The sequence below is a fragment of the Mauremys mutica genome, chromosome 4, assembly GCF_020497125.1.
Source record: "Mauremys mutica isolate MM-2020 ecotype Southern chromosome 4, ASM2049712v1, whole genome shotgun sequence".
Classification (NCBI taxonomy): domain Eukaryota; kingdom Metazoa; phylum Chordata; order Testudines; family Geoemydidae; genus Mauremys; species Mauremys mutica.
In genome coordinates, this window is record NC_059075.1 from 114,988,952 (window position 1) to 115,013,301 (window position 24,350).

Consider the following 24,350-nt stretch of genomic DNA (forward strand, 5'->3'; position numbering starts at 1 on the left):
TAATTTGGTATCGCCCTTGGATTAGGTAGTCAATGGTCTGATCTAGGACAGATGTGTCTAATTCTGCAGGCTGCTGCGTCTAGGTGAATGTACCCATTTCTCACCATTTTGCTACGTGCATCCAGCTCACAAAGTTTTAGAAAGACACAGGCCCAAAGGTCTTTCCTCCCACCCCATATTGCAGCAAAAACTCACACTGAAGGCAGCAAGAATTACAAACATCATGACAGAAGAACAGAGCCCGGTGTGAATTACCAAACTGGGTCATCTGGGCTGCTGAAAACCCATACAAGTAAAAGCAGCAGAAATTAAGACTTCTTTTGTCTGCACTGCCGAATGGTCCACTCCAGAGACACTGGGGCAATTTTCACCTTCTGCTGAAGAACTGAAACAGGATCACACATTAAAACCAGTAGACGTTATCCCAAAATAATTGATTTCCTGGGTGTGGGGTTGGCACTGGTGAATTTCACACCTGCCCATTTCTGGGTTAGAGGAGCGAGAACAAAGAGACATCTGCTCCGGCTCTATAATAAACGAGCTGTGATATTATTATATACATTTAGAGAGCAACCACCACCATGCTATCCCTGGATAGGGACAGCAAAGAACATTGCATGCCTGCTGCTGAGACAAAGTAAAGCCCTTCCCTTGCAGAGGATAGAACCCAGGCTGTCCATGGCCAAAGCTTTACCCAGCAAACCAGACACGGTTGTTCAAGTTGAGTTTTATTATAACGGAATGCAGCTAGTGTACAGTTCAACAGTCGACTAGGGTTATTTCTTCGAGAGAAACGCAAGTCATGTTATTTACATCACAGATCTTTAGCAAATCCATCACACGTAGCAAAGCTATATTCTGGAAGGAACAGTCCTATACTCACAGGGGGGATAGAGAGAAGGGGACTCAAAAGGAAGTTTCTGTCTCTAATTTCTATGATTTTTTTAGAAAGCCAAGAATATGTTTTGCAAAGCCCTCATGTGTGAAGGCACTGGAAGAGATATTGCTAGCTGGAAGTCGAGCATGTGTCGATGGCTGGCTGCTCCCTAGTGAGGCATTTGTTCATGAAGACAACAGTTTTGTCAGTAGGATACAAAAATTCTATACATCATGGCAGAGACCACAGCGATCTCTCCACCCAGCCTGCAACAGCAGATTTCACTCCCTGGTGAGCATGTCTGAACTGGTACCTTTTACAAAGATGGGACATTTAATAACTAGACAAAGAATCAGTTCTTCTGTGCCTCACCAGATTCCTCTCTCTGCTCCATTTAATCCACATTTAGAATTACCAGCCCAGATGTTTGGTCTTCCTCATATACACTGAAACCTCTTCCATTAGACATCTAGTGTTCTGTTCACTATTCAACCACGCTATAAAGCAATGCCGTTAAGATGGAGCAATCCCCACAGAGATTAATATTTCACTGGCTCCTAGGATGGATGAGTGTGGTTACCAGATGATTGTTAGCACAGGTTTCAGTAGGGGGGGTGTCTCACTGGAAATGCAGTCTCCTTGATTTGCGATGCGCAGTAACTCAAATGCATTCTACAGACACTGGCAGTAGAGGAGAGTGTACACATACTGGCTTCTAAGAAAATTCAGCAGGGAACAGATGGTGCTTAAAATGAAAAATCCTCTTGGATTGACAGAGTCCCTTAACGGGCCTAGGTCTGTAGACATTAGCTACAGATCCTGTAAAAATATTCTGTTCATCAGAAGCAATATGGAAATTTAAATCAAATGCTAGATTCATTAGGAATGTGCAAGAAGCCTGTATGTCCCTCCCCTAGGAGATGGAGGACCCAAAGTGAGACAAAGAACACAAGATGCATAGATTCAGCAAAGAGTGCAGCAACCACAACAACAACAAAAACAACATCACCCAACCGACATTAAAATGTGCCTGGTTCTTTTAGGCTGAAGTGGGACAGCAAAATCTGAAATCTTTGCCTTTCCTGGCCTAAGATGTTATTTACTGTGCTATTAAAGGACACTCTCTCAAGTAGCTTAAACCAAAAACGGTTTCACAAAACCTGGGATTAATAGGCATATTTTTAATACAATGCCACTGTAAGCGGTTTTCTCTTTTACATTTAAACATTTCTCTGTAGTACAAGACGCACGGTTAGTGTCTGACAGACAGGAAGGGAGATGGCTATAGTTTAAATGCAGAAAAATAAAGCAGAGAGAACATTCGCTTTCTATAGTTGAGGTGTCACTAGTAATTAGTCGGTAACGTTGGGATTTCAACAGCTCAAACAGGCCACTGAACAGCCAGCAAATCTATTTTATGTATCAAATCTGTCTACTTATATGGCCCCCATTACTGGGGCATAGGAGCATCTCACCATCTTTAACATCCTATCGTCCCTGCGAGATAGGGAAGTGCTATTATTCCCATTTCACAGGTGGGAACTGAGGCACAGAGAGATTAAGCTTTTTGCTTAAAGTCACAGTCGTCTGAAGCAGAGCAGAGCATTGAACCTAGGTCTCCTAGGCGAGCACCCTAACCACTAGACCATCCTTCCTCTCATAATCAAACGGAAACTTTTGGTTACTACCCATCACAGCTTGGGGGCAGGTAGGGGAAGGTCACACCAACATCCTAGAAGGGCTCCAATCCCCTGAGGCATTAAGTCTCGTTTTGTCTCTGCAGGGCCGGCTCCAGCTTTTCTGCCACCCCAAGCAACAACAACAACAAAAAAAAGATGAGCGGCGGCACTTCGGTGGCAGCTCAACCGCACCGCTCCTTCTGCGGCAGTTTGGCAGCGGGTCCTCCTTCTCTTCCTCTTTGGTGGCAATTCGGCAGCAGCTCAAAGAGGAAAAGAGGGAATGAGGGACCCACCGCCGAATTTCCGCCGCAGACCCGGACGTGCCGCCCCTTTGAATTGGCTGCCCCAAGCACCTGCTTGCTAAGCTGGTGCCTGGAGCCAGCCCTGTGTCTTTGTACCACACACACCTTACTATTAGAATGCCTTGCCCCCAGCCCTATGGAGAGTGACGGCTGGATTCCCATCATGCACCTCTCACAGGGATATTGCCAACTTGAAAATCCCATTTCTGTCTCACAGTTGTCCCTTTTTGTTGTTACAAGTGGCACCTAAGAACACTCCATGTTAAAGAGATTCTAGGAAAGTGTTGGTCTTCTCAGTTTATTTTACTTTGTGCATAGTCCATTTCACTGGTTTCCTGTATAGCTGCTAGTCAGTTTCCCTGGTTTCTGTGAAGCTTTCAGACAGCCATGAGAAAGACAAAAATTGCAAACACTAACAGAGAAATAGTAATGAAAAACCACACAGATTGACAGGTAGGCAGGGGTAGGGCGCCAAACTGCTTTTAATTTCTATTTTGAAATAAACTCAATTTCAAATTGATGGCACCCCTTTAAATTTTGAATCCATTTAGGGGCTGGCACCTTTCACACAGACTTTGTTCTTCTTTTCTCACTTGGATTTATTTTCCTCAGGGTAAAAAAGTGAATAAAAAGTCTAGAGAGCTGTAAGAGGGAAAACACGGTCCTTTGATAGTTTCTCCATCATCTGAGCTAGAGACATACATCTAAAACATATGTAACGGTCAGAAATAAGGCTCTTTCCTCAATACGGCCACATGATCTATGGGTCAGTAGGCTCTCCATGCTCACCAAAGTAGTCACTCAGAGGATCTGAGCAGGCTGCAGGTGGAGTGAAACATTCAATGCTGAGTGTTTGTGTGCAAGTCTTTGAGAGTCAAACTGAGCTGGTGGGGTCACAGTGGTGTGACCTCCGAGGCACTAAGGGCTTCATTCTGCACCACTGCAGTCAATGAGAACTTTGCCACTGATTTTGATGGGTGCAGAATTGGGTCCTAAGTGAGTGTGGGAAATGGGGTGGGGGCAGGGAATGCTGGAAACACTTTGAAGAAGTTTGCCGAAGCGGGATCTGGCTACTTTCCTGGCTAGTGGCATCCATACACCAACAACTGTATGTAACCCAAGCATCTAGTGTTGGCCACCGGTGGAGATAGCAGACACGGCTGGCCGGACCCTTGGTCTGACCTGCTTTGACAAATCCAATGTATGTTATTTGGCCTAACTTGTGGATGTTGTGTTCATGGAATGGAGAGATCAACAGCCAGGCAGAATGACAGCATGTGCTATGCAAGCTTCCTGCCAATTCTACCAATGCATCTCAATTTTGCCCTACAGCAGACCTTGGTCACCATGGCCTGGGCACCCACACAGGTCTGCACCTCAGTCCTAGCCTGCAGTGCCCTCAAGCCTCTCCTGAGCGGAGCCTGCCAATTGTGTTAAATTCGGTGGCAGTTTGTGATGTGCACAGAATGGAGATGAGGAGGAGGAGGGAGACCCCCCCCCCCCAAATGAGTTTTCACTGCTGAATCTAAGCAAGGAAGTAAACCCCTGGGCTTTACAGGTGAATGGCTGATGCACCAACCCCACTGAGCCACACACCTCTTGCTAATTCCCTGTAGGAAGCCAGCACAGATCTGCATTGTGACCTTCCTGGAATACAGATGCCTGAAAGGACCCACCCTTGCGACATACAGTGCTCTCTAGACTGGGAAGGTGAGCAGCCTGCAGCCTGTTCATTGCCAATCCAGGCTGCTCCGGGGCACTGTTCTCTCCCACACCCTGCCCATGTGGGGGCTCACTCCGGTATGTAGTCCCTGAAGGAGTTGAAGCTGAGGCTCCGGCCACCTGAGTTCAGGGTGGAGTTGGCATGCATCTTTGGAATCTTTTCCATCAGCTTAGACACGGCCCTCCTCTTGAAGGAGCCCGGGGAGAAGTGCCCCTGTCTCATCAGCTCATTATACAGGGTATTGAACACCACCACGGTCTCTTCATAGCTGTCCCTGGTGGAGATCTCATAGAAAGGATGCTTCAGGGCTTTGGAGAGGTTCTCACCATCCTCATAAGACACCATCCGATCAAACTGCAGGTCCTTCTTGTTGCCAACAATCACCACGGGCGGCTGGTCACTCCCACTGCTCCGCTTGGGGCTCGAGTGGATGTGGTTGATGAGGAAGCACAGCCTCATGACCTCGTCGAAGCTGCACCGGTCGGTCACAGAGTATACCACGGCAAAGCCGTCACCCCACTTGATCTTCTCCTCGATCTGCAAGGAGTCTTCCTCCTAGGGTGGGGAGAACAGAAATCATAGCATCACCTCACGAGGCAGCTTTTTAATGCAATGAGCTCAAAATGTTTTACCAACACTGGACCACCTCCTGCTTTCGCTCCCACTAGGGTCAATGGTAAAACTCAGCGCCCTGTAATACCATTCTGGGGTATCAATACTGATTCGAGGCCAAGAGGCCACCAACACCATCTCTTGCAGAGTGGTTATTGGAGGTTGACCATCTAAGCACTGACCCAGTGTGACCCAGCTTAGCTTGTGACATCTGATTGGCAGCAGGCCATTGTGCAGTAATAATTAATTTACAGGCAGCCACGCCAGAAAGCCTCTGGGCATCTTAACAAGAAATAACTAAACATGATCACAATGCAACATGCCTCTCACAAACAACTCTCCGCTGCTGCTAGCAAATCAAAGAGTCTTTGTGTGTTCTCGGTGGCTGCGTTTACTCTAGCCCCATAGCCACATGGTCCCACAAGCTCTATGCGTGGCTTGTGTTTTCATCCTCCCTAGTCTAGCCACAATACTGCTGCTATAGGGCTTGAGCCAAGCCCACTGACATCACTGGAAAGACTCCCTTTCATGTCTGGGGAGTCTGGGTCAGGCTCCAAACCACCTTCCTCACCCACTGCTCTGACCACGTCGCCTTCCTCCTCCCCAGCCCCGGCACTGACTTCCTGCCTTTTACCACATTGAGTTCAAGGTCCTTGTCCTCCCCTTCAAGGCCCTGCATAATCTCACTCCCACTCACAGCTCCACTGCTATTTCCTCTTCCTCTCTGCACTGCTCAAAATCACTTAGTGTTGCTGCCTCCTTGGTCTCCTTTGCCCACCCTCTGGCTTCCCCCCTTCCTTTGCTCTGTATTCAGAGCAGCCTTCTGCCACTGGCCAGCCATAAGGCCCCCTCTCTGTCCTTTCATCGCCACCTCTGCTGCTGCTGAGCTGTTGCCTGGCAGGGACGGGGGCTACTCGTATGTCCTGTAAAGTGCAATGTACATTTACAGCGTGCTGTTAAAAACAGGGGTCAGGAGGTTGGGTTAAAGTGGCTCCCTTGGCTTGAATTTAACCTGTGTAAGTATATCTGGGTAAATGTAGATAGGCTGGTCTTAGGTAGCCTGCCTCTGGCTACCCAAAGTGGGGTTATGTGTCCCTCAGCAGAGGGGATCACTCTTCTCTTCATCTGTGGGTACTGGATATTCCCAAACACTGCAGATAAAATGGAGCTGTGTTGTACACAGCAAAGGAAGAGAGAGAGAGAGAGTCAATGGGCAACTACGAATTATGTGGCTGAAATCCCATCAAGGGGTCCTGGTGAGGTCAAAAAGCAAAAAGCAAAGCTGGAGTTCCCCAGCGCATCCCTCCCCCGTGCCCCAAGATGGAGTCACAGTCTCACCATTCAATATTTCACACATGGGGGAGAGTCCGGGATCTCTGTCTGGCATAAGTGCTGCTTTCAAATCTCTTCTTCCATTGGCGCTGGCTTCCTACACTGTTCCGGCCAGTGCCTCTCCCTGCCACCCTGGTCCGCTGCTGTCAGATGGCCTTTGCTGGGACCGCTCAAGTGACCATCCAGCAAGTGCCAACACTAACTGGTTAAGCCTCGTAACACAGAGATGTGCACCGATTACCTCTCAGGGCAGCTGCAGCACATTCCCAGCTGCGATCCATCTGTCCTAATGCACGCATGGGGCCAACAACAACATCACAGACTGAAAGACAATGTTCCACCCTTGGGACCATTTCTGGTTAGTATTTTCTGACATTGATTGCCCATTAAGCAGTGACTGTGACCGTACCTGTCCTGCTGTGTCGAGAATCTCAAAGTGCACCATCTCCCCATCGATGACAGCCGTGTGTCTGTAAATCATTTCTGTAGGAAACAAAGATGCGTGAGAACTCCCTGATCCCTGCACAGAGCACGGGTGGATTTCACTCCACACAGTCAGGTGAAGAGCTAAATGAGAAGGCACAGATGACACAAAAGGGGGACTCAGAAATTCTCTGCTCACTGAAAAGAGTCACCAGCCTGCCCATGACACAGTAACTGCCTGATGCACCAAACTGAACAGGCAGACTCTGAGCCCACTCTCGGTGCCCCCAAAGCTAATGGGGACTTTGCCGGTGACTTCAAAAGGGTACAGGGTCAGGACCTCTCTTAAAGGAGACACTGTCAGAGCGCAACCTTCTCATCTACAGAAAACATGACACACAGAAGTTCACAGTGAGCAGTGCAAAAAGCTGTCATCTTTCCTTCCACACATTGTTCTCATATCAAACGCCCAAACCTCCCCTGAGTTTAGCATAAGCAGGTTCTGACAAGTCTTATTAGTTCATCTTCGCCCAAGGGCATCCCTCTGTTGTCTGAGATCTAGAAGGTGATAACAGAGCGTTTTGGGTCAGAGGAAGGGACTTGCATATCCTGTACAATCTTTTTATACATAAATCTGTTTGTGTTGCATGTGTTTTGGCAACACTTTCCTAGCTCCTTTTCCTATTTGTCAAAGAAATCTGTGTTTTAAAGACTATTTTCTCTCTTGCAACCCACCTTTGCCCCCAACCCTTTGCCCCGTCCTGCGGGGAAGTCAAAAGGCTAGATTTCTGTTGTCACAGCTAATTCCGTGACAACCAACTATAGTGCCACACAAACAGAACAGTGATGTCACTCCGGGATCAAGCAGCCCTGGCGCTTAAGGGAGAAAAGCCCTTATTCAACAAACACAGGTATCTTCAGTAACAGCCATGGGAGCACAGAAGCATCTCATTCAAATCTCATTCCTTTATGTCCACCTGTCAATGCCCTTCCCTCCAAAAGCCCTGACTACATTAGAGAGTAATATCAATGTGTGTCTATAATCCAATTGATCTAACTCCTATTGCGTTTGTCTACATTGTAAACGAAACACTTGGACGGTTTTGCCTTACATCCACAGTGGCACTGTTTTGTATTGGTTGTAATAGGCCACCTTCTGGGTATGGGTCCCAGAGTTCCCGGCACTGCTCCCTGGTGTGCTGCATTCTGGGTAATTTTTGTGCAAGGACCAGTGCAGCTTGGGATGGCAGTGGGAGAGCTATCTGCACTGAAGTTTCTTCCATTTTCAGCAAATGGAAAGTTGAACTATCCACGTGAGATTCCTGTGGTGCTTCTAAGTCCTCTGGAGATGGATCCTATCTGCCCCAAACTAGCCTCACACGTGGCCCTGGCCTCATATGCATGGCCATTGAGCCAGGGAGACAGACAAGGAAGTAAAGAAAAAAAAACAAAAAAATCCAAGCCACACCAGCAGCCTTTGTGCTGTTGACAGTGCAAGGGTGGGAGAGAGAGCAGCGATCAGTGGCTGCAGACTGCTAGGAACAAAAAGGATAGGAAGAGAATGAGGGTGATTTCATTGCCAACAAAGAGGGACTTAAATGCTATGAGTCCTTTCAAGCTATATTTAAAAATAATTTATTTTAATACTGCTGTTCAGCCCCACTGGCGCTGCTAATCCACACTCTCTAGCTTGCCTACATTCCGGCTCATATTACACACAAATAGGATAGGAGGAGATCTTGCTTTTCTAAACAAGAGATAAAAGTTGCACTGATGCTTGTATCTCTACTGGTTTTTCGACATAAAATATGGAGTGAAATGTTTAAAGCCTCACTAACATCTCCAGGAAATAAATCCCACAACATCCTGCTTAGCAACAACTCTGCAGAGAGCGCGCGCTCTCCAGGATTTCTCTTCCCCATTCTTTATTAATAGAAATGTGTATATGAAAACAGGATCTTTGCTCCTCCAGAGTCTATATCTTCTTGCTTCTGATTCCAAGAGACAGCATGGTCCAGTGGATGGATCACAGGGTGGACTCAGGAACACAAGTGTCATGGGAGCTGCTGGATATTTGGGACTTTTGAAAACCCGGCTTTTATTTAGGAGACTACAGAGTTAGGGGTCTACTTTTAGGCACCAAGTTTTGAAAACCTTGGCTTTGAATGCTATTCCTGCTTCTGCCATTGATCATTGGGATAATACTTGCCTCTGTACCTTGTGACAGGGTGTTGTGGACGTTAATTAATGTCTGTCAAGTGCTAACAAGGCTGTGCATTATTTCCCATTTGTTGGTGTCATTTTCTGGTTTGTGACATCGCAGCTGTTGAGTCTTTGACCCTGCCCCAGTGACTGTAACCTTTTCCTCTGGCTGCCCAAGTCTGTTCACACAGCTGCTAAAGCCATCTTCCCTCCCAGCCCACCTGCTCCTGTCCCTGAATCCCTCCATTGGTTCCGCACAAAACTCCACTTCACCCTCACCTTTAAGCTGTTAAATCTCACCCCCACTTACACTTCTGCTCTCAATCCCCCTAGGTTCCTGTGTTCTTCCCAGTCCTCCTCATTTCCCTTTCTCCCCTGTTCCTTTCTCTAAGTCTCAGACTTTCAGGCACACTGACCCTCTCCTGCCCTGTTTCTCCTGTCTCATTTGGACTGTAAGCTCTTTGGGGCAGGGAACCAGCCACGCTCTCCGCAGCACCAGGTACATTTATGGCACTGTTTAAATATCTGGTAGCGTTACAGAGACCAACTCCAAGTGAGGGAATAAGCAGCAGGCAGAGAGGAACTCCCAAAGGAAAACAAATTTACTTTTGTACTAAGCATGTCTAGTCCTAACAAACGTGGGAAGCGAACTCAAGAAAGTACAGGATGGATAGGGAATTAGCAGGGTTGTTTGATCTGAGTTTTCCACTAGGGATCACCCATTTCTTTAATGAAATGCAACAAGGCTGAGAAATTCCCAGGACACCTCCCGCCCACCAAAACCCCTGCGCTTGCACATGAAAACACTGTCCAGTGAATAACACGTACTCAACATAATGACTTATATTTAGAGTGATTAGTGGTTTTTGGATGCCCAACCTTACATACCATTCAGTGGGCCTGATTTTCAGAAGGAGGGTGCTCAGATTGAACACACCCAAATACGAGGGCACTGGAAATCACTCAGCGCTTTTGGCTCTGTGAGCTGAAAGCCTCTCTCCCCAAAAAACAACCCCGAGGCCAAACTGCTTCCGGATTACTAAGCCTATATTTAATAGAGCAGTTACTATTCTTTGTACAGCACCTAGCGCGATGGAGTCCCTCAGCCCCACCGTAACACAAATAATAACGTTAATAATAATAATATTAAATACTTGCTTACCTAGAGTAGGGTCATAGTCCCCAATGAATCTCTTGGTGATGAATCGCACAGTTAGAGCTACATTGGAGAAAAACAAAACAACCCCCCATCAAAAGTCAGTTGTGATCAACAAAGCAAACTCAGTAAAACACTGATTAACTGAGACAGGAGGGCTCTGATGAGTTTGCTCCTCTCTGGAGCGAGGACATCCTCCAATCCTGAGCACAGGCTGATGGCGGCATGCCCTGCTGGGCTCAGCATAGGCAGTGGGAGGAGGTTTTTGATCCCAACCAGGTATACTAGTACCTAGGTTGTGAGCCAGTCAGGATCTCTGAAGAAGCTACTCCAAAGCGTAACCACGAGCATCAATAAACATTGTGTAACAAACAAATAGAAAAAGTCTCTCTCCCACACCTGGCAACGCTGCCACCTGAAAAGCTATGGGGCAGGGGAGAGCATATTAAAATGGCAGATTGGCCAAGACCTATTTCCAGTACGCTGGGAGTTTGAAGGCTGAAAACTGCAAGACTTACAGTAGATAGACTAGAAAGGATCGGAGGGTAACTTTACATTGACCAGCAAGCAGTTCTCTGCCCAAATCCAAAATCAGGACTTGCCAGTGTGTGAACAGAAGAGCAGAGACAGCCTGACTGGGCCTCTCTGCACCCTGGTTACCAGAGGAACTAACTAGAACTAAGTGGTAGCCTAGCTGCTTCCAACAGAGAAGTTCACAATGTAGCTAACAGTCTGTTCTCCCGCGTGGTGGATGAGAACTGAGTCGGCATTGCCCAAAGTTGTTTTTATACAGGAGCCGCTTTACAAACACAGATCCCCAGAGCAGAGGTCAGATGTCTTTCTAAAGGATATGCTCTAGTTCAATCGCAGATTGCTGGGCTGAATGCAGGAGTCCGTGGGTAGAATTCCATAGCTCGTGCAATTCAGAAAGTCAGACTGGATTATCATAACGGTCTTTTCTGGCCTTAAAATCTATTGAAAGTATCTAACCACACAGTGACACAGATGGACTAAACTCTGGACTAATTTACACCCTGGGCAATCCTTTCAGTCAGAAATGTATTTTTAGGGGTGCTTCTCTTAACCCTTGCATTTGTGCACAAATATTTCCCTCACACCCAGATGCAATATCAACAGAAAATGAACCTGAGTCAATATACAGCAGTACAGTGGCATTTGACAAGTTCCCTAAGAGCAGAGAGATCATGGAGACCCAGAGCTTTTTCACATGCTTCCTATTTCAACACCCTGTCCAACAGTGCATGTCACATTTTAAAATAACATTTCATAACTAATCCTGAGGAGTCACATTGATTTCAATGGAGAGAGGTTTTCACCCACAGATTTTTAAGACCAGAACAGACTATTACGAGCAATCTAGTTGATCTCTTGCATAACACAGAATTTCACACAAAAACTCCTGCCCTGAATCTTATACTTTGCAACTGAACAAGGGCATATAATGTAGAAGCAGTCAGACTATTCTGGTGAGCACTCTAAAATACAGGTCATCATAATCCAATATGCTTTTCTGTATGTGTGATACTTGCAAACAGTGCTTTGTGGCCCCGATCCTGCATGTGCATAACTTTATGCACAGTGAGTAGCCCAAGTGACTTCAGTGGGGCTATTTACTGCACATGAAGTTCAGAATGTGCGCATGCTTTGGCAGGACAGAGGGATCTTGATGTATCAAATCAGCCTAGATGACATAACTGTGCAGATATCCCGCCCTTCCTGGAGCAATCTGATGAATTTCCAATACTGTTTATTGAATGTTTTATTCTCAAGTTAAATATATCAAACGCAAATTGTATCAGCTTCTATATTCACATTCAATAGGTCAAGGGCTTAGCACCACAACAGTTGTAAAATGAGACAGCACCACCACATTTGTATTTTATATAATAAATTAGAGGAGCTTGGCAAACAAAGGGAGGGAAGATAGTTCAAAGCTAGGTTCTACCCATACTCGGCAATATCCTTTTAAAATGAGACGTACAACAAAATGACTATTAAAGAATATTTACGTTTGAGAACGTAGTGGAGAGTGGGGAAGAGCCGGACAGAAGGGCCAATACAAGGAATAGCTTGAAATGTAGCCCAGACCCTTTCTCCTCACTCTTGTTTGCTGTCACTTACCCCTCACATGCCACACGTATGCTGCATTTATGCCTGGGAATGTCTATCCCCGGCACAGGGAAGGGATGTTGCTTTAGCTCGACCCCTCCCTACCTGGGCTTTGGAAGCCAAGCTCCGGCGCGAGCTGCAACATCAAAGCACTATCTGCACAGTTTTCTTTAGAGCACTAACCCCAGCCCCGCCAGCCCGAGCCTGTGGACCCAGGCTGGGAGGCTTGCTGTAGGCATACCTGGGCCAGGGCCCCCAGGGGAGTTTGCTTTAGCCCTTCACAAATAACTGGATGGTGGCTGTGCAAATGTCTTTTTTCCCTTTTGTATTTCCCAATCAGGCAGGCCCGGAAGCAGTAACAGATCAAATCGTTCAGTTAAGGGCGTTGGGTGGGAACAGCCACAGAAGAGGAATGTACACAATTAAACCATTCTTTCCAAGCATCCAATCTCCCTGCAACAGGGGGGCAAGAGGCCCCAAACCTTTGTGTCCAATGTAATGCTCAATTGAACCAGGACAAAGCCTAATGCTGGAGCGCTGGGCCAGTAGTTCCATCCCAACACTGCATCTGCCTAGTGCTTAATTTGTAATGAAAGAGGTGCCAGGGCTCAAGCAATTTTTTTATATTCATAACTGACGCAGCAAGCCCGGAGGTGCCTGGCTATGAACTGCCAAGCCCAGACGTGCCAGGGTTCAGCCTTGACAAGCCCTGGCACAAATTAAGCATTGTATATGCCCCTTTCTCCCTTCCCCTGCCATGGAAAAGTACTGGCTTGTGTCGTATCTTCCACATTCGCTCTGAGCAAGCCAGACTAACCCCAAAGCAGCCTCAAGAAAGGAACAATCCACGAGGGAGGCCACCCAAGTGAAATGACAGGCTTGTAAAGGTGAAGTATAGCAGGCTGGGAACTAAATAAATACCTCTTCAGAGTTGGCTGCAATGGGTTCCTAGGTGACAAGGCTAGTCTCCGGGTGAGGCAGATGTCCTTTGGCGATCCCTGGAGAAATGCCCTCTCCCGCGGTGGGGAGAACCAGACTCTTGCTCACTTGCTTACACGGAGCGTGGAGGCTCAGTTGACTACAGCCCAGGAGCATTCGGGAAGGAGGAAAGGCTCTTTGTAAAAAGTGAGCGATTGCAGTGCTGAAGTGTCAAACTCTGCCTTTCGCCATAGAACTGGGGCCGGGGCAGCAGCTGAGCAAGCTTCTCCACCCCATCCTACCAATGTTCCTCTTCCCTGACCTGGAAGGATAAGCTGTGAGAGCGCAGTTTACTATAGAGTCCAAAGGCTGACTGGACATGGACACTCAAGAGATGTCTGTCGTCTCAGTGTTTCTACTGCAATGTTGATTCCTGGCTACTAGGAACTTGACTGAGTGCATCAAACAGCCAGCAGATGGCAATCACTCTTCCATGTGATGGGAAGGTGAGCATCTAGGCCTAGAGTGAAAAAGGGGGTACAGTGGGCAGCTAGACTAGGGGTCATTAAGGGTATAGTAGAAAAAATGCCCATTTAGGGTGGGATTTTCAGAAGCACTCAGCATTGTTCCCAGTGACTCCAAGGGAGCTCTAGCTAGACAGCTTTTACACTGAATCTCTATTTTACTAGTTCCAGGGTGCCTGATAAATGCAGTGACGAATAAAGAGGAACAAGCCCACGTTCACAAACGGCTCCCCAGAAATCTCAGAGAACAGGAGAGGAGGTTCTTAGGGATTGGACTGCAGATGGGAGGGAAGGGGTGTGTTGTCATGAATTCAAATGCAAGAGTTTTCCAGGTGCAGGACATCACATCACCGGGAGCAAAGCTCTGATGAGGGAAGACAAGGTGTGAGCTAATCACAGATTATAGTCAAACTAATGGCTGTGTGCCATTTTACCAGAAACATTAAAAGTTAATACATCAAGGCTGAGTATCAAGATAAAGAACTAGCAGTTTACTGAACATCTCCAGCTTGGCTGAAAGTCTACACAAAAGCATCAAAGTCCCATATGGCCCTGTCCTAGCATGCACTGGGGCTGGACTCTGGGCTGGCTCTATTTCAGCTGCTCTGGAGTCCTGTTCTGGAATACAGAGGAGATCCTGCTTTGACAGCTTATCCATGGCAATGGAGAGGTTGAGGACAAGTTCAAAGTGCTGGGAAGGAGGTATTTCAGAGACACAGACAGTTGGTAATTAGTGGAGTCCCAGAAATGCCTTACTAAGGATGCAACAAGATGAGGTCAGGGTTCACGCTGATAGGGGAAAGCTGCTGGTGGTGGGTAAGGTTAAAGAAATCAGTTGAACACTCCACAGAGGAGGCCAAGAACAGAAAGGCGAGGTTCACTGGTTCATTGTTTAGCAGGGAACAGAAGAGCAGATAGAATAGAAACCTGATCATCATCAGGGTGGAGAGACGATGTGATGCAGGGTGGAGGGCTTCCCTTCTGTCAGGAGCTGGAAACCACTGAGAGGGCAGGGGAGGAGGAATCTACATGCCACGTTACACACAAGAACTTAGCAAAGCACATACCGAAGTGGAAGAAATGATCGTGGTTGTATGCTTTATGGGTAATGAGGGGGGGACGCACAAAGTGGAGGTTCAAGAAGTATTGACTTACTACTAGCCATACAAATACAGAGAGTTCAGCAGAGAAACACAGACAGCCAGAGGCAGAAGGTATAGAAAGTTAAGTGGGACACTAGAGACTCGCTCTGTCTGGGAAAGGATAATTACCAGGGCACTACGGTCAAGAATGTAGGTGGTGTAGTGGACACAGGCAGCCATGCAGAGGAGGTGGGTGGGGTCTTGTTGGTGAATGAAGGCGGCGGTTAAAGCATGGATGGAGCAGAAACTGTGTGCTCCAGCCATTAGAGCAGGGGTCCCCAACGCGGTGCCCGCGGGTGCCATGGCGCCCGCAGGGGCATCTAAATGCGCCCACGTCCTGGCCGGCGGTGGAGCATCCACCGAAATGCCGCCGAATTTCTGCAGCGTTTCGGCAGCGACGCCTCTTGATGACGTCACTTGGCGGCGGCAAGTGACCTCATCGAGAGGCGCCGCCGCCGAAACACCGCTGAAATTCGGCGGCATTTCCGCGGATGCTCCACCGCCGCCCCGGTCCTTCGTCTGGCGCCCGCCAGACGAAAAGGTTGGGGACCACTGCATTAGGGAATACAGTTAGACAGATTTCCCGCTGTGAAAGAGCCACAGGAATCGTGGTCACTGAACCAGAAAGAACAATGCGGCTGGGAAGTGACTGAGCAAACACAAAAAGGATTTTTAAAGGGCCCTGATTCTACCTTGTCTGGACTCAGAGAGAAATAAGGGTCTGCTCCTGCTCCCATACTATTAAATGGCGCCACTCCCATTGGTTTCAATGGAACAGGAGCGTTGGACACACATCATACCGTGCTCAGAACATCAACAACATTCCAGCTGATAAGGAAAGAGCCATGCTGGAGCTCTTGGGAGGGAAAAGGGTTTCACTTTGTCCAGGGATGAGAAATGGACTCCTGCTCTGAAACAATAAAGTGCACCAGAGCAGTGGTTCGCAACCTTTTGCTGAGACCACTGCAGTAGGGAATTTTTAGTGTGCAGCAGCAGGGTCCACATGGACACAGTGCACAGCCAGTTAGCGCAACATTGATTTGCAGCCCAGGTTGCCATGAATCACGTGCTCCTTTAGACAAGCTTGTGTCATAGCTCAGTGGTTTGGGCATTGGCCTACTAAACCCAGGGTTGTGAGCGCAATCCTTGAGGAGGCCATTTGGGGATTGGCCCTGCTCTGAGCAGGGGGTTGGACTAGATGATCTCCTGAGGTCCCTTCCAACCCTGATGTTCTATGATTCTATCAGTCCATTTTACTTTGAATATCATATGCATACACCTGCATTAAAAAGTTGTTCAGTTTGCATTGGATGGACCTATTATTTTTCCAGGGCTCTAGTCCATATATCAGGACACTTAGGAAGTTGCTTCTAAAGATCTTAGTTAAGTATTTTTGCAAGTCACGCTGGACTTCCATACTACAGGGAATTTTTGAAATATAGTACTTGCTTTACCTGTTCTGGACTTTACATCAAACACAATCACCAGTATTGTGTATGAGGCTACCCAGATAAGTACATTTCTTAACAGTTTTCCAAGCAGATAAAATAATTGGTAGGTAAATTAATTTTCATAATTTCTGTCTTCCATTTATTGATAAGATGCATTTTCTTGGCAGAATTTGCAAGATCATTTCTCTTTTATTACTAGGGTTTCCACCTTCCACAAAAAAGCGGGACAGCCAAACCATTTCATCCAGGACAGTTACCTCAAATGAGGAACAATCCTGGAAAAACTGGGACAGGTGACAACACAACTTATAGATTTCCTGGGAAAACTACCTCAAACGAGGGATGATTCCAGGAAAGCCTGGACAGGTGGCAATCCTATTTGCTGCATATCTTCAATTAATTTTATTTATACGACAGATACAATCTGCCAAGTCTACAACTCAAATCTCACCACCTATCCGTGCAATGCTTGTTTCTATACTGGGAGTCTATCACATCACGAAATCAATAGTGACTGCAAACCAGATGGTGGATAAGATGCAATGTCGCCTTACGCCAGCGGGAACTGTAAACCAGCCTGTTAGTCCCTGGTATATCTTTACTTTGCAGTAAGTGTTTTGATACACATTTTTAATAATTTTAACAACACAAGTTTATGGAGTCCTCAGAAAAGTTATCTGCCACAATGACTCTCTATTATTTATTAAATAATAAGGGGAAAAATTCAAGGAGTCTTACAGGTCTCTAGTTTCATTTTCCCTGTGTTGTAATTATTGACGAGAGACACAATACGCAGAAATACACTGTAGCTTAATAAAACTGCCCAACAGGGCTCGCCAAGAGCTGGATCCTGCAGCGGGTATTTATTTTCATCGTTAAGGACATTATTGATTTGTCAGAGAAAGGGTGAGACAGCGGAACAAATCAAACCTGATTCCTAGGAAGCACCTGATACTGTAGCACGCTCTCGGCAGTCTCCCAAAGCTGCAACACACGGTACTTTATTAAGATGGAGAACCAATTAAATTGATTAAAAATTGGCTTGGGTACAAGAGCACAACAGAAGTGGATGAGGGCAGAGAGGCGTGACAACGTTAAGACCTTTTTTGTTCATCTTGTACATAAGTGACCCTTCAGAGAGGGGGATTTAAAAAGTGGGCATGGTCACACTTTATATTAAGGTTCCATTTATAAATGATTACTAAATTATTCACAGATGTTTTAATAAATCGTTAACTGATTGCTATAGAGACCAATAGGTTGCTTGTAATGACACTTTACAACCATCTATAATGCCACCTACCAATGTGCATATCGCTCTCTATATCACGTTACTCAAGTCTGCTGCAACATGCTCCTGACATCTCTTAATCATTTATGAATCCTTTATAAACAGAACCTTCATGTGAAATATGACTGTGATTACACTGGCTAGTGTCAAAATTAGACAGCAGAAGATACGTGGCGGGGGGAGAGGGGGAAGCAAACACACATTAAAGGATTTAGATATTCTGGATTTATAAGTTTTTACAGGTGACTTATGTCGTTCAATATCCAAATCTCTAAACTACAGATAAGCCTGAACCAAAGCTGCTCAACTTTGATGCTAGTCAGATCCAGATGCAGCTGGTCCCTGCCACCCTTCCTGCAATGGCTTTGACCATGGTTTTGTCCTGGTCCCAGTGTTTTGCTGCTAGCACTGACACCTGTTGAGGATTTCCAGTCAACCACATCAAAGGATTGGCAGTTAAATTATTTTCAAGGAGTGGGTCACTTTCCTTCTGCAAACGTACCTTTTGCCATCTCTCAAGATTTTAATTGCTACTGCATGTGGAAGGGATTCACAGAGTGTGTCCCTGATAGCTCTCTAAACCTGACCTCTAATTTAACTGCCTGATTCCAAAAGGATCATTAACAGGACAATGCTGTCAAGTTACAAATCAGACTGCAGGAGGGGAGACGTGGAGCAGAGCTGATCCTAGCAGCACTTCAGATGATTGAAACCAAGGGGATTAAAAAAAAAACCAACAAATTCATTTTTCATTTGCAGCGTTGTAGCCATGTTGATCCCAAGATATGAGAGACAAGGTGGGTGAGGTCATATCTTTTATTGGACCAGTTTCTGTTGGCGAACGAGACAAGCTTTTGAGCTATATAGGGCCGATGAGGAGCTCTGTGCAGCTTGAAAAGTCATCTTGTTCACCAACAGAAGCTGGTGCAATAAAAGATATTGCTTCACCCACCTTGTCTCTGGAATTCATTTTTTCTCATTTGTGGTGCCTGTTTAGCTTTTACATCTTTTTCAGTTTGGATAATGAAAACTACTCACTCTGGTTTTCATGTACTAACACAATGCGCCAATGTGCAAGTTAAAAACAATCCAGGGGAACGTTTAAATCAAAACAAGAGAGGAAAGCATGGGACTCAGAGCCCTGGGTTCAAATCCAAGCATTGCTATATACTTCCTCTGTGATCTAGGGCAAGTCACTGAGTCTGTGCCTCAGTTCCTTAACTGCAAAATGGGGACAATATTTCTTTTGTCTGTCTTGCCCATTTTTAGATTATAAAATATTCACGGCATGGACAGTCTCTCAGTACAGAGCCTAGTACAATGAGGCCTAGATCTCAGCTGGGCCCTCAAAATGCCTCTGTAATACAAAAGTAAATTAATAATAATAATAATAATAATAAAAAAATAGTCTACCTGAGCTGTCACCATGTCTTAACCCCCAAACCCAGGGCAGTAGGTGATCTTACTTGTTGGTGAACACTGGGACATAAATATAACCGTGGAGCTCTGCTAATATACTAGAACTGTGAAAGCTGAGAGTTGAACAACGGCATAGTCTAAAGTATGAATCAAGCACCAGAATTCACCTTCCAATAAGTATGAAATTCCGTCAGCCTTCTAAGATTTGGCTTTGTCCAAGCAATGTTTCAAAATAACTATTCAAAGGCAAGCAATGGGAGACACTTCTCCCCTCACCCCCCTGCCTACAGTCTCTAGGGATGCTACCCAGCTTATTACTCACTCTTGTGACCTGTATTTTAAAGCTAAAAAGTAATCCAGATGTTAGTGTCATTGTGGAGACTGACTTATTTTAACATGCTATGGCAGTAGCACAGTGTACAGACAAAAGCATCAGGAGTGAAGTCTAGACTTCACAGGGGATTTCAGCCACTGGTGTAGCTGAACTGACGCAGAGCCATAATGTAAACATGCAAAGCCACTAGAAGCCATAGTTTGCACCAATGCAGTTCACTCCCTACGTGAAACTGAGCTAAGCTGCATCACTGCAAATCGTGGTTTATAGGCGCAGCACCGGCTGTCTGCACTGGAAAGGTATGTCTACACTGCAGCTGTGAGCAAGTCTCCTCGCCTGGGCAGACAGGCTTGTGTTAGTGAGCCTTGCGCAAGCATGCTAGAAAAAGCAGTGTGGACACTGCAGCACCAGCAGAGGCCTGCACTAGTCACCAGGGCTTGGCCCCAGAGGCAGGGTGGGTCCAAGCTCAGCTAGTTGGCCCAAGCCTCTGCCAATGCCACAACCTCCACACCGCTATTTTTACCACGTTTGTGCAAGCCTCAAGCCTGTGTACTCAGGCTGAGCGGCTCACTCCCAGCTGCAGTGTAGACATAATCTTGGTTTGCACGGCTGCTGCTGCTAGACAGGTGGCTGGCCAGTGATGGCTGCAATCAGGGCAAATCCTCAGTGCAGACAAGCCCAAAAGCCATTAACCTTCCAAGTGCATTAGTCCACTTTGAGCTTTTAAAATAAACAAACAAAAAACAAAACTCCACAGTCATTTTATAGATGGAAATAATTCTGTCTAGGATCAATGAAAATGGGAACCACCACCTTAATTGTAAATGAGGGGTGGCCTGAAATTCCCTGGCATCTGGTTAACCAAAACGTGTTCTCTCTGCAATGCTTTTCTCATATGTTATGGCTGATGAGTTATTACAATGCATGTGAGAACCATATATGTTCAGCTTTGAGGTTATGATATTGACTAGCTGTTGGTTTGCGGGGTTTTCATACCAGCATTCTTCTGCATGAAACACAGTTCTTGTGACTGTATCATTTACTGTTCCATCTGCTCTTCCCACTTCCAATTACTCAAGCCTGGCCAGGATACCACATGTAGGTCCTGATTCTACAAGCAGCTGGGCGTGGGAGGATCCCTGCACCTACGTGGAGTCCCAGCAGGCTCTGCCCTCATGAAACTTGTGAGTTCAGGGCTTTTGACACTTAACACACTCATGTCAGAGCCACATTCAGGTGCTGTCTTTGTTGCAACTGTACACCATACTAGGATGCTGCTGCTGCTGCTGCAGGGGGGAGGGATAGTTCAGTGGGTTGAGCATTGGCCTGCTAAACCCAGAGCTGAGAGTTCAGTCTTTGAGGGGGCCATTTTAGGGATCTGGGGAGAAAATTTGTCTGGGGATTAGTCCCCCTTTGAGCAGGGGGATGGACTAGATGACCTCCTGAGGTCCCTTCCAACCCTGATATCCAATTATGTTTTCCTATGAGAGGGTCCCTCCAATTTGGTATTAATTCCTTTTCCTGGTCTAAAATAGCCTATGGTGTTGACTTTTGAAACCTGCTGCAAAATTTGTCTGTCTATCTAGGAAGGTGTATGGGTGTGAGTATTTATTTGGTGGGAGAGGTTAGGATTTTACAGGAGCTGAAATGGAGGTGTTGTGATTTGCCTTCTTTTCTGTGTGGAGAAAGGCTGTTGTTTTGCGACCACTGTTGGGTTTTTTAGAGACTAACAAGTTTATTTGAGCATAAGCTTTCGTGGGCTACAGAGCACTTCATCGGATGCATGCAGTGGAAAACAGTAGGAAGATATATATACACAGAACATGAAACAATGGGTGTTACCATACACACTAACAAGAGTATATGGTAGCACCCATTGGTTCATGTTCTGTGTGTGTGTGTGTATATATCTTCCTACTGTATTTTCCACTGCATGCATCCGATGAAGTGGGCTGTAGCCGACAAAAGCTTATGCTCAAATAAATTTGTTAGTCTCTAAGATGCCACAAGTGCTCCTATTCTTTTTGCGGATACAGACTAACCTGGCTGCTACTCTGAAACCTGTTGGGTTTTTGTTTCTTGCCTTAGTTGGATTGCATTTTTAATTCTCTTTCCATAGCCCCTAGAGCCTGGGCTTGGTGATCTTTTCATGTTTATATGCCAAATTAAAAAAAAATCATAAACCTAAGTTAAAATGTTAACTCCAAGGGTTTATTTCACTTCCTTTTAAACAACAAAAAAGTGTGATTTTTCATTGACATGAAAGGAAGGAATTCACCAGTTTACAAAGAAATACATTCAGTGGAAATGCACAACTAACAGAACATCTGCAGCCAAAGCAAAGTCTGTGTTGTGAACCAGACAGGGATACCATATCTGGAGTGGGCAAATAAATGGGGGGAAGAGGTCTTTAAAACCTGCCATCTATCTCCGCCACCCCAAAATTACCACAATACTTTTCCGGAGTTTACTGTGGAAATTTGCATTTCAACTGCCAACACCACTGACCCCTAGAAACAGAGATAGTGTGACTGTAACAGAGTAAACTTATATCTCCCATTATTAGTAGTATTACAGAAGCTCCTACAGCAGAGGTGGGCAAACTCCAGCCCATGGGCCAGATCCAACCCACGAGCCGTTTTAAGCTGGCCCAGGAGCCGCACCACGCAGCTCAGCCCTGCTCTGGCTGGGGCACTGGGTCGGGGGCCAGACCATGCAGGTAGCCTTGCTCTGGCCGGGGTGCTGGGTCGCGGGCCGCACCAGCAGCTTGGCCCCACTCCAGTGCTCCAGCCAGGGCGCCGGGTCAAGGGCTGCACCACACGGCTCCTGAAAGCCACAGCACGGCCCTGCTCCAGCTCCCAAGTGCTTCAATGGCCCCCTCCAGCGCTCCAATGGGAGCTGCAGGGGCAGTCCCTGCAGATGGGACAGCATGCAGAGTCGCCTGTCTGGGCCTCAGCATAGGAGCGAGAAAGGGGACATGACGCTGCTTCCGGGAGCTGCTTGAGGTAAGTGCCGCCCGGAGGCTGTACTCCTGAGCCCCTTCCATGCCCCAACCCCCTGCCCCAGCCCTGATCCCCCTTCTTCTCTCCAGACCCCTCGACTGTAGTCCAGAGCACCCTCCTGCACCCCCAAACCTCTCATCCCCAGCCCCACCCCAGAGCTCGCATCCCCTCCCGTACCCCAACCCTAATTTTGTGAGCATTCATGGCCCGACATACAATTTCTATTCCCCAGTGTGGCCCTTGAGCCAAAAAGTTTGCCTACCCCTGCTCTACAGGCTCTCAGCCCATTGTGCTAGGTGCTGTACAAACACATAGTAGAAGATGCCCCTCCTCCAAAAAATCGTTTACAATCTAAACAGACAAGATGGACAGATGGGGGTGGGGGAAAGCAAGTGACTTGTTTAAAGTCACGGCAGTTCAGCGATAGAACAAGGACTAGAAGAACCCAGGTCCCTGACTCCCAGATCAGTGCTCTATCTACTAGACCACACAGCCTTTCAGTTCACAACCCTACCCAAACTTCAGCTTTAAAAAGGGCCTTTAAAGGTGCAGTGCAAATCATTCAACTTGTAACCCCCTCCAAGCTTATAACTAAAGGATGTTAATGGCTTGCTTGCTTGAATTTACTAAATACAGGCAGGAAATTCACAGTAACTGATGGAGTTTAAACCTGGCATTTACATTGTTTTTCCCAAAATACTATCTTTCATATGGCTAGAAGATGTAGGACTCTGACCGAAAAGTCTAAGCCCAGCTGATCTACAAGGGGCATTTCCACAGGCGGGTGGTGACATGAGCCAAAAATCGTTTGGGTGCGATTCCCAGAAGCACTGAGCCCCCCACAACTCCAACTGGAGTCAGTGGAAGCTCAGCACCTCCACCTATGAGAACTCTTGTGTTTATTGCCTCCAGTCCCGCAATCTCCAGTCCACTGTCCTTTGCAAAGGCGGATTTTAGAAGCCGGGACTGCCTGCCTGCCTGCCTGCCCCCCTTACAGAGCCCGTTTCTTTTCCTGTTTCGAACGGCAGTGGGAAGCATCTGATCGGTAACATTTCAGGCGTGGGGGAAGTGATCTATTCTCGCCCCCAGCGCACGTGTCTGCAGGGGAAGCCCATAACACACCTGCTGGGCTGGGGCTTTGGCGAGAAGGGTGAGCTTACAAAGTGCACCCACATGGCAAACCTGACAGCCCCAGGGCTGGGGAAATTCCTGCTGCGGCGCCAGGGGGAGCCGGAGTGCCCAGGGCCCCCGGGGGCGCTGATCTAAAGCCCGTGGCCGGCATCTCGGTCCGTGCAGCCTCGCAAGCGGGGAGCTCCCGGCTGGGCGCAGGCAGCCCGGGCTGGACTCGAGCAGCCTGAGCCTTTCCCCCGCCTGCTTCTCGCTTCCGCCGTCCGGCAAAGCCGGGAGGAAGTGGGGAAGTTGCCTGGCAGGCGGCTGGGGCTGCCTGGAGGGCGGGGGGTCAGAGGCCCCCGGGCGCACGGCGGGCAGGGTCCCTACCTGTTTTCCCCACGGCGCCCTGTCCCAGCACCACCAGCCGCAGGGTCCGGGCTTGGCTCAGGCTCACGGAGCGCCGCAGGGGCCGCGAGAAGCTCATGCTGCCGCCGGGGAAGGGGCTCAGGGCGCTGCCCGCTCCATGCTCCGCGGCCGCCGCGCTCCGGCTCCGGCTCGCTCCACTCTGGTTCCCGGGCGCCCACCGTCTGCAGCGGGGGAGAACAGAGCTCCGCCCAGGAGGGACGGGCTGGCCGCCAGCGCCCCCGACTCCTCCCGGGATCCTAGCCCGTCAGTGCCGGAGCAGAGCTAGTGCCGCTCCCCAATCCCCAGGGGGGCCGGGAT

The 24,350-nt window shown here is 47.5% G+C and overlaps 1 protein-coding gene across 1 annotated transcript; it reads right to left on the reverse strand.

Annotated features, from left to right (window-relative positions):
* Window positions 1-711: 711 nt before the first annotated feature.
* LOC123370217 (ras-related and estrogen-regulated growth inhibitor-like) lies at window positions 712-24,306 on the reverse strand. The gene is made up of 4 exons (XM_045016556.1): window positions 24,015-24,306; window positions 10,313-10,369; window positions 6,935-7,008; window positions 712-5,136 (listed from the first exon to the last, which is right to left on the reverse strand). Exons 1-4 carry the CDS (start codon window positions 24,109-24,111, stop codon window positions 4,651-4,653), a joined length of 714 nt encoding a protein of 237 aa, XP_044872491.1. The 5' UTR covers window positions 24,112-24,306; the 3' UTR covers window positions 712-4,650.
* Window positions 24,307-24,350: the final 44 nt, after the last annotated feature.

Bases quoted from the DNA above. Each gene is read 5' to 3' on its own strand.
- LOC123370217 (XM_045016556.1), bottom strand. From the start codon at position 24,111: ATGAGCTTCTCGCGGCCCCTGCGGCGCTCCGTGAGCCTGAGCCAAGCC. The intron at 10,370-24,014 runs GTAGGGACCCTG...TCTCCAATGTAG, and splicing joins GGGCGCCGTGGGGAAAACAG to CTCTAACTGTGCGATTCATC. The intron at 7,009-10,312 runs GTAAGCAAGTAT...TGTTTCCTACAG, and splicing joins GGACTATGACCCTACTCTAG to AAATGATTTACAGACACACG.